The sequence below is a fragment of the Simochromis diagramma genome, unplaced genomic scaffold, assembly GCF_900408965.1.
Source record: "Simochromis diagramma unplaced genomic scaffold, fSimDia1.1 OVJJ01000596.1, whole genome shotgun sequence".
Taxonomy (NCBI): domain Eukaryota; kingdom Metazoa; phylum Chordata; class Actinopteri; order Cichliformes; family Cichlidae; genus Simochromis; species Simochromis diagramma.
Genome location: NW_024387245.1, coordinates 4,464,111 through 4,477,851, shown reverse-complemented (window position 1 = coordinate 4,477,851; position 13,741 = coordinate 4,464,111). Strand labels below are relative to the sequence as shown.

The window sequence follows — 13,741 nt, the reverse complement described above, 5'->3', positions numbered from 1 at the left end:
TAGCCACACATAGCTTCCATGTTTCCCCTTCAATAGTTACACAGAAAAACAGTTAAAGACGCTTAACAAGTGTTTTCATATCCAGTGTCATCATTTTTATTTGTGTCAATTTTCTTTAATTTATTTTGAACGTACCTGTGTGGTAAACTGTTGGTACTCCTCAGGCAGGATCCAGGAACGGGGATAGAAGTCGTATTCTTCTGGGAACAACTCCTGCATAGTCCGAACTGCTCTGCTGAGGTTGATCTTTCGCAGCATTTCGATCATTCCTGCACGGACAGTTTTACATAAGAAACTGAATACACGATTGGCACGATTTACACTCACTGGTCACTTTGTTAGGTGCACCTCCTCAACTGCTCATTAACACCAATATCTAACTAGCCAATCGCATGGGAGCAAATCAGTGCATTCAGTCATATAGACAGCCAGGTAAAGAAAGGTGATTTTAATCATTTTCCAACACAGTTTTGAGCTGATCGGAAGGCAATGAACTCAAATCACTAGTTACAACCAAGGTATGCAGAAGAACATCCCTGTATGCACTAAATGCAGCAGAAGATCACAACATGTGGCATTTGTGTAAGCTAAGAACAGGAAACTGAAGCTAAAATTGCGCTCAACAAAATTGGACAACAGTAGGTTGAAAAAACGTCGCCTGGTCTGATGAGTCAAAGACATCCACCCCAGTGACCTGCTGGAGGTCAGAATTTGGTGTAAACACCATGAAAACATGTATCAATCCTGGTTCATATCAAGTTCAAGCTGTTGCTGGTGGTGTAATGGTGTGGGGAAAATTTTCTTAGCACTCTCTGGGCACCACAGCCTACCTGAGTATTCTCGCTGACCATGTCCAGCCTGTTATTACCACCATTTACCCACCTTCTGGTGCCTGCTTCCAGCAGGATAAAGCTTCATGTCATAAACCTCAAATATCCTCAAACTGGTTTCTTGAACGAGAAAATGAGTTCAGTGTACTCAAACAGCAATGTGGACCAATCTCTCTGAGGAGTATTTCCAGCACGTTGTTGACAGTGAGTGTAAACTGTTCAGTAAATGTAGCCAGTTTCACAATAAGCAGAATGATTGCAGAGAAGGACTATTAACCATTTTAACAACCCTTGTTGGCTCAGAATAAAGTGCCTGGGGTAATGTAGGAGAACACTATAACCTGGTTATGATAACAGCATCCTGAATCCATACTGCAATAAATAATATGTGATTTGCTGCAGGTGGTAGCAAGATAAGAAGAGGTGAGAGGAAGAATCTGTGAAATACCTGGGAACTTGTTGACCTGCCCTGAGACGATATTTTCATTGTCATGAAAGGAAACGCCGTGCCAGTAGATATCACAGGCTGTTCGCCTTCCTAAAGGAAACTGGGGGGGGGGAGAAGCAAGAAAGAACAGTGAAAGGGAGACATAGCAGAGGGCTGAAAACATACAGAATGATGAGAACAGTTCATTAAGGAACTCGTGTTTGCAAACAAGAACAAAGGCTAATCTACTCAGGACATTAGGAAGGTGTTTTGTCCTCGCAGTGAACCGAGAAAACGGGGCTAATCTTGCCCAAAGATGGCAGGTAAGTGCGTGTTATGTTGTGAAGAGCTGGGAAAGAGGAGGAGAAGTGATACTATAAAGAGGATTTACACAGCGAGGAAATCCTGCTGGCACAGGGTAAAGGACAGTTTTGTCCTTTACACCTCATCTGCTCACTCTCACGCACACACTCCAAACCACACAGAAGCCACCCAGCAAGAGGTGTGGGGAATCCATCCAGATATTGATAATAGTAGATAGTAGCAGTATTAGTACTGGTGCTGGTATTGGTATTGGATTGACGCTAACATGATAGATTGATACTTTGTTTATATCCTCAGTATGTAGCCCACTGAATTGTGTTACATAAATAGTTTTTTTGGAAATGAAAAAATACACCTCAAACATGCACTATGAAAAATGTCTAAAACCTTTTGTATTGAATTGACAAAAGCCAACTTTATAAGTTAAAAGTATCGGTATTGGCAGTGGTATCAGCAATACTGGCCATGTATTTATTTTTATATAAAATCTGCAGTATCGCACAGCACTACCTAACAATAAAAAAGCTACATAAAAGCAAGATAAACAAACAATCACTCTGAGAATGAATTATGTGCACAATCTTTGGTTTTTCAGCCCTTAAACTCTCAGCTTTTTATACTTGTGATACAACTTTAGTTAATAGGAGAGTTATTCTCTCACCACTATTAAATGTGAATTAAAAAAATAAAGCTGTACAAAAACTGTAGATAAACTTAAAATCTTAGAATTATCCAAAAGTCATCTGCCATATTATCCATGTAGACAACAGCACGACTCAACACTGAATTTGCTCCCCACTGTCTGCGTTCTACATTCAGGAACGCTCAAATAAATAGTTTATTGTAAAGATTCCTCACAGCTGTTAAATCAAACACACATTTTAGAGCTGGCAAGTTCAAAGTATCAACATGGAGCTGGGTAGAACTCAGTCACAGAGGCTGTGACTTTATTACATCATATGGGCTTTAACAGATTACACTGGTAAGTAGCAGCACACCATCGCGAGCCTAAATTCAACTTTGACTCGACCCACTCTGCTGCCTCGCTGCAAGATAAACATCTAATTAATGACTTAGTGAGAAACAGAGTGACCGGTTCTAAACCCTGCCACACAGATGCCAGGGGAGTGAGGTCAAATTATTTAGAGCAGGGATCACACCATAAAAATAGCCCTGTTGTGTTTGTATGGACTGGTTAGCATGTGACGTATGGGAAAAGTTAGCTTTCAGAGCCACTTTTTAATGGGGGAAAAATAAACTTGGCTTATAGGTTGCTGCAACATAGATATTTCAAGTTGCACCCAATCTGTCATGCCTCGAGTAAACAGCATTTATAGTTTCCAACAGAAGCTCCGAGGAAGCCTTTAGGTGTGAAGTATTTTGAAATCCATACGCATCGATTCAGAACGTCAGCTTAGTCTGCGGCATCCTCATGAAAATCCCACGCATATGTTGACATGCACTGTCATTAGTCTAATATTCCACGCTGACCCTCACGCTGCCGTCCTCTCTCCCACAAAGAGGACTAAAAGTTGATTGGATTAGAGGAGCTTTAAGGCTAATGATTTCCCACTGTTTAAGAGAATGCCATATGCGGAAAGTCAGCTGACAGTGCAGATGTAGAGACGTGGCAATCTGGATGCACCTTAAAAGCCTCATCAGTCTCTAAAATGTTGACAAACTTCATGAAATTTATTTCAACGTGTTGCTGAAACAAATTTCATAAAGTTACGTGTCTTACAACTCACTGAAAGGGTGTTTATTCAATAATGGCAAAACCAGCCTGCCTGCTTCAGTTTCAGCCCCTTCAGAGTGGTTGACAGCTACTTTCAAAATGACACAAGATCTAAAGCACCACTGGCTTTGTTGGGGGTTACGGTGCGGACCGGGTGTGGTAATGTATAGGCCTTCTGTCTGTCATTTTCTGCAGGAGCTGTAAGCGTCGCTGCTCGGTTGCCGTGGCTAAGGGGAGCGTTTATTTCGCCTGTCTCATCGAATTGTCTTTTTTCACCTCTCATGCATAATGAAAGATGGGTAATAATGCCTGATAGCAGGTATTAATTGCATCACATTCAAAATTAACAGATGGTGTTTACAGCTCAGATTAAGAAGAATGGGATCAAGTAGGCTGCACATAAATGTTTGAAAGCTGTCGATTAGAACACATCAACAGCCATCCCCTGTAATTTCATACATCGGACCCATGTGGACTGAAATTCTCAGGCTCCTGGCAAAATTGATGGCAATCCTGTCTTGTAGCATCTTGATAGTTAAAGGATAAAAAGTGATTATACTTTGCAGCTACCAGTTAGCCAATTTACTGATTTTGGTCCACGAAACAACTGAAAAAAGTGGCTGCCAGGCAACAAGCTTTAATAAAAGCATTAAACCTTTCATTCAAGTTAGGCTCTTCGGGCAGAACTGCACCACTTGATGCTCAAGTTTTTTCACTTTCCAAGATCTCTACAGTGGCAAAATGAGGACCAGTCAACTTGAATTTCTTTTTGGTGAATTGGACAAAGTCACAGGGAACCAGATGTAACAGCAGGGTGGGTGGAGTTGGTAAACGCCTGCTCTATTAAATGTGGTGCATCTGTCTGCCTCTGAATTTTATGACAGTATAGAAAGTAAGTAGAAAACCGCCAATAATGTGAAGCCACTGTTTTACAACTATTTATAGAGATATAAGAAGGAAAAAAATAAGAAGTATATTCTTCCTCCCCTCTAGCCACTCACAGATGGCTGCCCCTCCCTGATCCTAGTCCAGAGATTTCTTCCTGTAAAAAGGGAGGAGACTGAATCAGATTCTGATACATTTTGGCAGTTTAAAACTGGTTCTTAATTCACTTCAGTTTTATTTCTGTAGTGTTAAATCACAAAAGCAGTCACTTTAAGGTGCTTTTTCATTGGAAGGTGAGGACCCTATGATAATAAAGAGAAAATCCCAACAAACAAACCCCCTATCAGCAAGCACTTGGAAGAAAAACTCCCTTTAAACAGGAAGAAATCTCTGACAGAACCAAGCTCAGGGAGCGACAGCCATCTGCCGCAACCAGTATGGGGTGAGGTGAGGGAGACAGGACAAAAGACATCCACTGAAAGACAGCATTATATTAATAATAACTAATGATTAAATGCAGACTGGTGTGTAAGCACAGCGTTGAAAAGGTGAGTGAACAAGAAACACTCAGTGCATCATGGGAAACCCCCAGCAGCCTAGCATAACTAAGGAAAAGTTCAGGGTCACCTGATCCAGCACCAACTACAAGCTTTATCAAAAAGGAGTTTCAAGCCTAATTTTAAAAGAAGAGAGGGTGTCTCTCTCCCAAATCCAAACTGGGAGCTGGTTCCAGTGAAGAGGGGCCTGAAAGCTGAAGGCTCTGCCTCCCCTTCTACTTTTAAATACTCTACAATGACGAGTAAGCCTGCAGTCTTAGAGCAAAGAATGGGGATGATGCATTGCAATAAGGTCCTTAAGACAAGATGGGGCCTGATTATTCAAGAACTTGTATGTCAGGAGCAGGATTTTTAATTTGATTCTGGATTTAACAGGGAGCCAATGAAGGGAAGCCAATGGGGGAGAAATATGCTCTCTGTTTCTAGTCCCTGTCAGCATTCTTGCTGCAGCATTTTGGATCAACTGAAGGCTTTTCAGTAAGTTTTTAGGGGAGTCTGATAATAATGTGGTTAGCACCGTTGCCTCACAGCAAGACGCTCCTGAGTTCAACTCCACCACCTGGCTGGGGCCTTTTTGTGTGGAGTCTGCATGTTCTCCCCGTATTTGCATGGGTTCTCTCCGGGTACTCCTGCTTCCTCCCACAATCCAAAGTCATGCAGTTATTGGGGTTGGGTTAACTGATGATTGTAAATTGCTCATAGGTGTGAATATGAGACTGAATGGTTGTCTGTCTCTTTGTGTTAGCCCTGCAACAGACTGGTGACCTGCCCAGGGTGTACCCTGCCTCTCCCATTATGACAGCTGGGATAAGCTGCAGCCCCCCCACGACCCTGAATTAAATTACAGTAGTCCAGCCTAGAAGTAAAAAAAAAAAAAAAAATGCATGAACTAGTTTTTCAGCATCACTCTAGGCAGGATGTTTCTAATTTTAGAGATATTGCGCAAATACAAGAAAGCATTCCTACATATTTGTCTAATATGCACACTGAAATACATATCCTGGTCTAAAACAACTCTCCGCTACCCACCTCATCAGATCTCTGAGTTTATCTTGTGCTTTTGTAACATGTTTATGTTACCGATTATAACCATAAATAGAAGTATAAATACTAGCCAAATTACTGAATACCATCTTCGTAGTTCCTGGTACAGTAAGTGCCTCCAGGAGTACATTTTGCCATGATGACACACGCACACAGGCAGGGAGACATGACTCAGAAAAGGAAAAACAACACAAGCCTTGTTGTCGCCGCTGGTAAAAAATCCACATGACATTTCTTTTTTTAAAAAGTGCATTTAGCAGTGAAAAATATACAGCAGCACCAGCACTGACAACAGTCGCCTGTCTTTAGGAATCCACTCATTCCTGCATCAGTTCTGCTGTTGTCATGTGTTTCCTCAGTTTTTTTTTACAACCTCAAACACTCCTACACAGATTCAGTCCATCATCTGAATATATATAAGTTTTGTGACTTATATTTATTCATAGAGGTACGCCCTGTAATAAAATGGCAGAGCTGGAAAAGTGAAGAGAAGACTGTCCACTGCGGTAATGGTTATAAGCAGCAGTAGTTACAATTATAGGATTCTTTTGGGACAGCTATTAAACACAGAGTAAAATAAAGTATTCTAACTTGTAGTGGTTCAGCACAAAGTGAAAACCAGAAGCCTCAGTTAAAGGATCCACCAGTCACACCAGTTCCGGCACAACTAAGAAGTGACTAGAGATGCCAGGCGGTGGATTAAGGTAGAACTAAATACTTCAGACATGGTTCTTGTTGGCTCGTGCTTACACAACAGTAAGAAACCAGTTGTTACACATGGGCAGCCACCTAAATGAAGCTGATGTTTGGGCTTCCCTCTGGATGTTTCCATTAACTGGTGCTTGGCTACACCAGCTGTCCTGTTACCACAAGAGTAAAACTTACACAGCACATAGGTACAGAAGCCATAAGAAGACAGTCCATTTGTAACACACCTCTTTCCACTTTAGCTGCTTGATGCTTATCTTCAGTGCCTCCAGAGAGGTTTTGGCTTTTGAAGTGTCTACCGTCACAGGTCTCCTCTTCTTTGCAAGCTTGAATCCCTCCTCTCTGCGCATCTCTTCGATGTTTTTGGATGTGTGGATGGTGACATAGTTGCCATTGGGCTCTGACTTCCGCTGCAGTATCTTTCCAGTTCCCTTGACTTGAAGTGTCCGCTCATACCCCAGTCTGTTTAAGTTTTTCTCAGAGGAAACTACAGAGCCTTGCGATGCCACATCAGAAGTGTGTCTCTTGTCCTCTCTGCCCGGCTTACTGCGACTTTTACCTGTTTGTTTGCAGGGAAGAGAGGTGCTGGATGCATCTGTGCCGGTGGGATGATCTGGTGAGACAGAGGCAGAAGGAGAGGAGCCCGGCACCTGCTCTTCTGTATCCACTCCCTCCTTCTCTGCATCTTCGCCAAATGATTTCATTTGCTCGACTTGAACCTTGACATACTGATCACTCATTATGCGAAACGCGATGTGTGACGCCTCTGGCCAGAGCACCGCTGTGCCACAGGGTGCAGAAATCCGACGCCGGCGAGCTAACGGTGTTCAGATACAATGAAGTACGCATTGCTGGCTTAAACGGCCAATTAACAAATGAAAGCCATTTCTCTGCGGTCAGCTCGCTTACCAAATAGAGCAAAGGGATGCCCTCAGACGTACACGTTACTGAGCAAGATAACGCTTGACCATCCCAGGCTTGACAGCTAGCGTGTTAACCGGCTGGTCACAATATTTAACTATCAGCTTCGAGCAGCTAGCGGTTCTCTCGAGCTGGCAGCTAGAGGCAGGCGGCACTTGTAGCCAACACTGCTAGCTCCTTAAAGGGAGCTAAACCCGACGTTAGCCTGTCAAACTTCATTCGGCTAACGCATGGCTCGGAGCCCGGTTAGAGACACTAAGCCTCAACTCATGATAGACTTTATCTTACCAGCAACGATATCTACTTAGCATAGCAGCGCCCAGCGTTACGACGGAGCCCACAGTCCACTGCTCTACGGTATGTGTGTGTGTTGTCCTCCCTGTGTTGTTAAGCAGCAGAAGCCAGTGTACAGCGCGTCGCCCAGCCTCCATCTGGTTTGGAACCCAGCTGATGCTGCCTTTGGGGTTCCTCGTAATTCCCTGTATTCCCATACGGCTCATCACCGTATTATTTGATCAAATGAGAAACGGTCGCTTTTTCCACACCAAGTGGTTTACAATCTGTAGCTTTAATTACGGTGAGTATGTGTGTTTAATAATCTATTAATTCAATTTGGTGATATTGCAAAGCCAGGGGAAAATGCTCTGACAAAGAAAGTCTAAATTCCATTCATAGCGAGGATAATCTGTGCACCTTGAAGCAGGTGCCTTTCCCATGTATTTATCTAGTCTAAATACCATGTATAGTTGTAAAGCTATGCAGTGACTGTGTGCACTGTGAATAACCTCTTCTTCGATATCAGCACACTTATACGCTGACAAATGCTCTGGTTATTCTAGAACTCGGTCATCTCTCTCCATGACAACAGCAAAAACTCTGCTCCTAACACAAGCGCAACACATTTCCGGAGCACTAGTTTTCCCCAAACTGTTTTCGGAAAAGATACCACTATCTATCAAGGATGGACGCAAGTAATTCCACACCTCACGGATTAAAAAGTTTGCTGGAGAGTTTATCCAGAGCAGCTCTCCTGGCGCAGCCACATGACATCCCACGGTTCCTGTGTGCACATGTGGAGAACATGATCAAATTCAGCGACGATCAACAGTTAAAAGACATCTTTCGGTATCAGTGCCAATGGGGTAAATGCGATGTTTTTAATGTTAAGAAGGAGTACCTTAATGGAAGTCCTTCTTGTAGAGACAAACTTGGAAGCTTTCTTTCAACGGCTCAGGGCACCTATGTTAAGTTAACTGTATTTCAGTTTATTACCGGGAAATAAACACTACAGAATTGTCAGTCAAATTTACTATGACTGAGAGTGTAATTCCTCTGTAATTAAATGGAATTTCAATGCATTTCATTTGAAATTACAACGTAATTATATTTAACCACACATATCTAAAGGGGGGTGCCCGAGAATAAGAGGGTGACAGTTTTTATTTTTCTCACAAAAAACAAAGAATACTACTGTAAGTACCTGTAAGTACTTTTAAAAGCTGCATAAAAGGAATTGTAAACACTGCATAACTTAACATATTTTATAGGAAACAAGAAGTACTTACATTGTAGGTAAATAGTGGATAAATTATTTTAAATAGTGCCTAAACTGTGGGTGTTTTACAGGAAAAGGACGCACAAAATATTCTTTAGGTATTTTTAAGTAGTAAATTTATAAATTTATGTGGTTTATGGGAAAGAAGAAATAATGCATAGTAAGTCTCTCTATCTCTCTACATATATATATAGACTTACTACGCGCGCACACACACACACACACACACACACACACACATATATATATATATATAGTCCAGCACCCTGAGGCTGGTACGCTAAGCGGAAGGAAGGGGGCCGGGGACTGGTGAGTGTCAGCACCACAGTCCAGGATGAGACAACGAACATCCAAGAATACATTGGGAAGATGGCCCCAACTGACCGAGTGCTCAGTGAATACCTCAGGCAGCAGAAACCCAAGAAAGAGGAGGGAGACGAGGAACCATCATGGAAGGACAGGCCCCTGCACGGTAGTACCACCGGCAGATAGAGGGGGTGGCTGATATCCAGAAATCCTACCAGTGGCTGGACAAAGCTGGACTGAAAGACAGCACAGAGGCACTAATCATGGCAGCACAAGATCCATAGAGGCTGGGGTCTATCACACCAGGCAAGACCCCAGGTGCAGGCTGTGTAAAGATGCCCCAGAGACAATCCAGCACATAACAGCAGGGTGCAAGATGCTAGCAGGCAAGGCATACATGGAACGCCATAACCAGGTGGCTGGCATAGTGTACAGGAACATCTGTGTCAAGTATAACCTGGAAGTCCCGAGGTCAAAATGGGAGATGCCCCCAAGGGTGGTGGAGAATGACCGAGCTAAGATCCTGTGGGACTTCCAGATACAGACGGACAAAATGGTGGTGGCTAACCAACCGGACATAGTGGTGGTAGACAAACAGAAGAAGACGGCCGTAGTGATCGATGTAGCGGTTCCAAATGACAGCAATATCAGGAAGAAGGAACACGAGAAGCTGGAGAAATACCAAGGGCTCAGAGAAGAGCTCGAGAGGATGTGGAGGGTGAAGGTAACAGTGGTCCCCGTGGTAATCGGAGCACTAGGTGCGGTGACTCCCAAGCTAGGCGAGTGGCTCCAGCAGATCCCGGGAATAACATCGGAGATCTCTGTCCAGAAGAGCGCAGTCCTGGGAACAGCTAAGATACTGCGCAGGACCCTCAAGCTCCCAGGCCTCTGGTAGAGGACCCGAGCTTGAAGGATAAACCGCCCGCAGGGGCGTGCTGGGTGTTTTTATATATATATATATATATATATATATATATATATATATATATATATATATATATATATATATATATATATATATATATATATATATATATATATATATATATATATAAGAGTTATCCATTCCATAATCCATAATATTGCTCACACTCCAAAAAGTTTACGCCCCAACATTCCCAGATTTACAGTTTAAATTGTTCGTTTTTCTGCAAAATTACCATGAAATTACTTACACAGTTCTTACATTTACATGCAGTTTAATTAGTTCTTTGTATCTAAAAACCTGACTTGTTACACCCTTATTCTAGTATGTATTTGTAGGTAAATATAATTACATTATAATTTCAAATAATTATACATTGAAATTCCATTTATTTACAGGAGAATTGCATCTTTGGGCCCCTTGGTGGTGGTATTATAACGTGTTACCAAACTTCTATTAAAGTTTTAAGTCTTTATACAAAAAGTAAGGTTTGAAAACACTTTTTTCCTCAGGATTCTTTAAGTGCCATGTCCCTGCCTAAACATACACTAGTGTAATATAATGCTTTCAAAAGCTCTCACTCATGTTTTAGGATATATGGGTTACTTTCTTTGCTTTAATTAATCTTTGCTGACCTTTGCAGAGCAAACCTTCTTCAAAGATAAAAGGAACTGGACAGAAACCCCAAGACCATGTTCAGAGAAGTATCCTATATCCACATCCAGTGCATTCTCTGCGTTCCCTGTGTCATCATCCCCCAAGAAGAATAGCAAGTCTTTAGTTGATGCTCCAAGCCATCATGAGAGTGTGTGTCCAAGTACTAAAGAAGATCAGCTCCACTCCAGAAAGCAGATTCAAAGACCATCTGTTCTGCCAGTACTCCCCACTATCCGTCAGAAGCCTTCAAAACCATTTCAGGGACAGAAATCAACCAAAGAGTATATCTGCTCTCTGGCTGATTTTCATTACCATAATAAAGACACACATAGCTCACCAGCTGACCAGAGCTTGGGGTCAGTTAGCACCGACAAAGGGCCAACACCACAAAAGGATCTGGGCCTACAAAATTTAAAAGCAAAGCCCGGACCATCTGTGATACAAGTTCCTTACAGACCTAAAGGAGGGTATATAGTAGATCCAGAACTAGAGCCAAAGAGAGGCAGGGCAGGGCCTTTTACAAATAGGGGGGCCTTGCTTTTTGGCAGAAAGAGCAATGTGCTGGACGGCCTAAATGTCCGGAACAATCCTGAGTTGTTATTCGTCAGTCAGTCAGTCCTCTGAGGAGCATCCATTCTCCCCTGGTTGAGGTGTCTTTACCAAGAGGGATTGACGTGACTTCAGTGTAGCAACTTACATGGCCTTACCTTGTGTATTAAATATGATGCATTCAGTGATGCAGGTGTTTACATCCTTTTTCTTCAACTATATTTCTTTGTCATATCATACTATTTTTTCCTCCCAGATTACAACCTCTGAGTTTTTATGCAAGTCATCCTTCAGCTTTTTCTGAATTATTTCCCTGTGTGTAAAAATGTTTACAATTTCGACTTCACCTGCAAAAAATGCCTTTATTTTAAACTCAAACTTAAACTCAAAGAACTTTATTGTCATTGTAGTTATACAACGAAATTTGTTTGGTAGCTCACAGAGGCCAGCAGCAATAAAACAAGAAGCAGCATTGTAACATAATAATCAGAATCAGAATCAGAAAGGGTTTATTGCCAGATGTTGAGGAGGTTTACAACATTAGGAAATTGCTGCGGTGCTTCAGTGCAACATACTGTCATAAAAATATAAAAATAAGAATAAGAATTAAAAGTGCTAAGTGGATAGATATATACATGATATATACATGAGTGCAGGTGGTGATCAGTGCCAAACATGGAATGATGCAGTGAACACAGCGTAGGGTCATGTGTTAGTGGTGGGAACAGTCATATGGTTATTGTTCATGTGTCCGACAGCAGAGGGGAAGAAACTGTTCTTATGGCGAGAGGTTCTGGTGCGAATGGACCGGAGCCTCCTGCCTGAGGGGAGCAGGTCAAACAGACTGTGTCCAGGGTGAGAAGGGTCAGCTGAGATCCGAGCTGCACGCCGCAGTGTCCTGGAGGTGTACAGGTCCTGCAGAGATGGGAGTCTGCAGCCAATCACCTTCTCAGCAGAGCGCACAACACGCTGCAGTCTCTGTTTGTCCCTGATAGTGGCTCCAGCGTACCACACAGTGATGGAGGAGGTGAGGATGGACTCGATGATTGCAGTGTAGAACTGCATCATCGTCCGTGTTGGCAGGTTGAATTTCTTCAGCTGCCTCAGGAAGTACATCCTCTGCTGGGCTTTTTTAATGACGGAAGTGATGGTGGGCTCCCACTTCAGGTCCTGGGTGATGGTGGTACCCAGGAAGCGGAACGAGTCCACAGAGGTGATGGGGGTGTCAGTCAGGATGATGGGGGGGAGTGGAGCTGTGTGCTTCCTGAAGTCCACAATAATCTCCACTGTCTTCTGGGCATTCAGCACCAGGTTGTTGTGGCTGCACCAGGACACCAGACGTTCAACCTCCCTCCTGTAGGCAGACTCATCCCCGTCCGAGATGAGTCCGATAACGGTGGTGTCATCTGCAAACTTGATTAGCTTGACAGACTGGTGGGTGGAGGTGCAGCAGTTGGTGTACAGGGAGAAGAGCAGAGGAGAAAGAACACAGCCCTGAGGGGAGCCGGTGCTGATGGTCCGGGAGTCCGAGACATTCTTTCCCAGCCTCACATGCTGCTTCCTGTCCGTCAGGAAGTCAGTGATCCACCGGCAGATGGGATCAGGCACATTCATCTGGGAAAGCTTGCCTTGGAGATGGTCTGGAAGGATGGTGTTGAAGGCAGAGCTGAAGTCCACAAACAGGATCCTGGCGTAGGTTCCTGGGGAGTCCAGATGCTGCAGGATGAAGTGTAGGGCCATGTTGATGGCGTCATCTACAGACCTGTTGGCTCTATATGCAAACTGCAGGGGGTCCAGGAGGGGGGCCGTGAGGGTCTTGAGATGGGAGAGAACTAGGCGCTCAAATGACTTCATGACCACAGATGTCAGAGCCACGGGTCTGTAGTCATTTAGTCCAGTGATCCTAGGTTTCTTGGGGACAGGGATTATGGTGGAGGACTTGAAGCAGGCAGGCACATGACATGCCTGCAGTGAGGAGTTGAAAATGCCAGAAAACACTGGGGCCAGCTCGTTTGCACAGTGTCTGAGGGTGGCAGGAGACACACCGTCTGGGCCGGGAGCTTTTCGAGCATTCAGATTCTTAAACTGCTTCCTCACATCTGCTTCATGAATATGAAGAGTTGTGGTGGGAGGAGGTGGTGTGAAATCCTCTTTTGTGTGGGGTGAGGAGGGGGGTGTTGCAGGTGAAGTGATTGAAGGTGGTGATGGCTCTATGGAGGGGGGAGAGGTGGGGGAATGAGTGTCCAAAGTGTCTCTATTGTTGGGGCCGTTGGAGGTGTGAAGGCTGCCTGATGGCTCGTCAAAACGGCAGTAGAAGT

At 43.6% G+C, this 13,741-nt stretch overlaps 2 protein-coding genes across 6 annotated transcripts in view; one reads left to right on the top strand and one right to left on the bottom strand.

The window, feature by feature from the left end:
* The window catches only part of ttll11 (tubulin tyrosine ligase-like family, member 11), a 31,118-nt gene that overhangs the window by 16,153 nt on the left and 1,224 nt on the right, over nt 1-13,741 (bottom strand). Inside the window, exons 1-3 of one of the 5 annotated variants that reach the window (XM_040000383.1) lie at nt 7,720-7,848; nt 1,279-1,378; nt 136-269 (exon numbers count right to left, since the gene is read on the bottom strand). The exons of 1 other annotated variant lie outside the window; for it this stretch is intronic. In XM_040000383.1, the coding sequence (XP_039856317.1) occupies nt 136-267 (132 nt within the window). In that variant the 5' untranslated portion in view covers nt 268-269; nt 1,279-1,378; nt 7,720-7,848. Of the gene's footprint in view, nt 1-135; nt 270-1,278; nt 1,379-6,737; nt 7,849-13,741 lie in introns of those variants that run through there. 3 more of the 5 variants (XM_040000380.1, XM_040000381.1, XM_040000382.1) reach the window with 3 other exon arrangements.
* Nucleotides 8,261-11,687, top strand: LOC120714253. Its single transcript, XM_040000385.1, has 2 exons — nt 8,261-8,573; nt 10,861-11,687. Exons 1-2 carry the CDS (start codon nt 8,393-8,395, stop codon nt 11,496-11,498), a joined length of 819 nt encoding a protein of 272 aa, XP_039856319.1. The 5' UTR covers nt 8,261-8,392; the 3' UTR covers nt 11,499-11,687.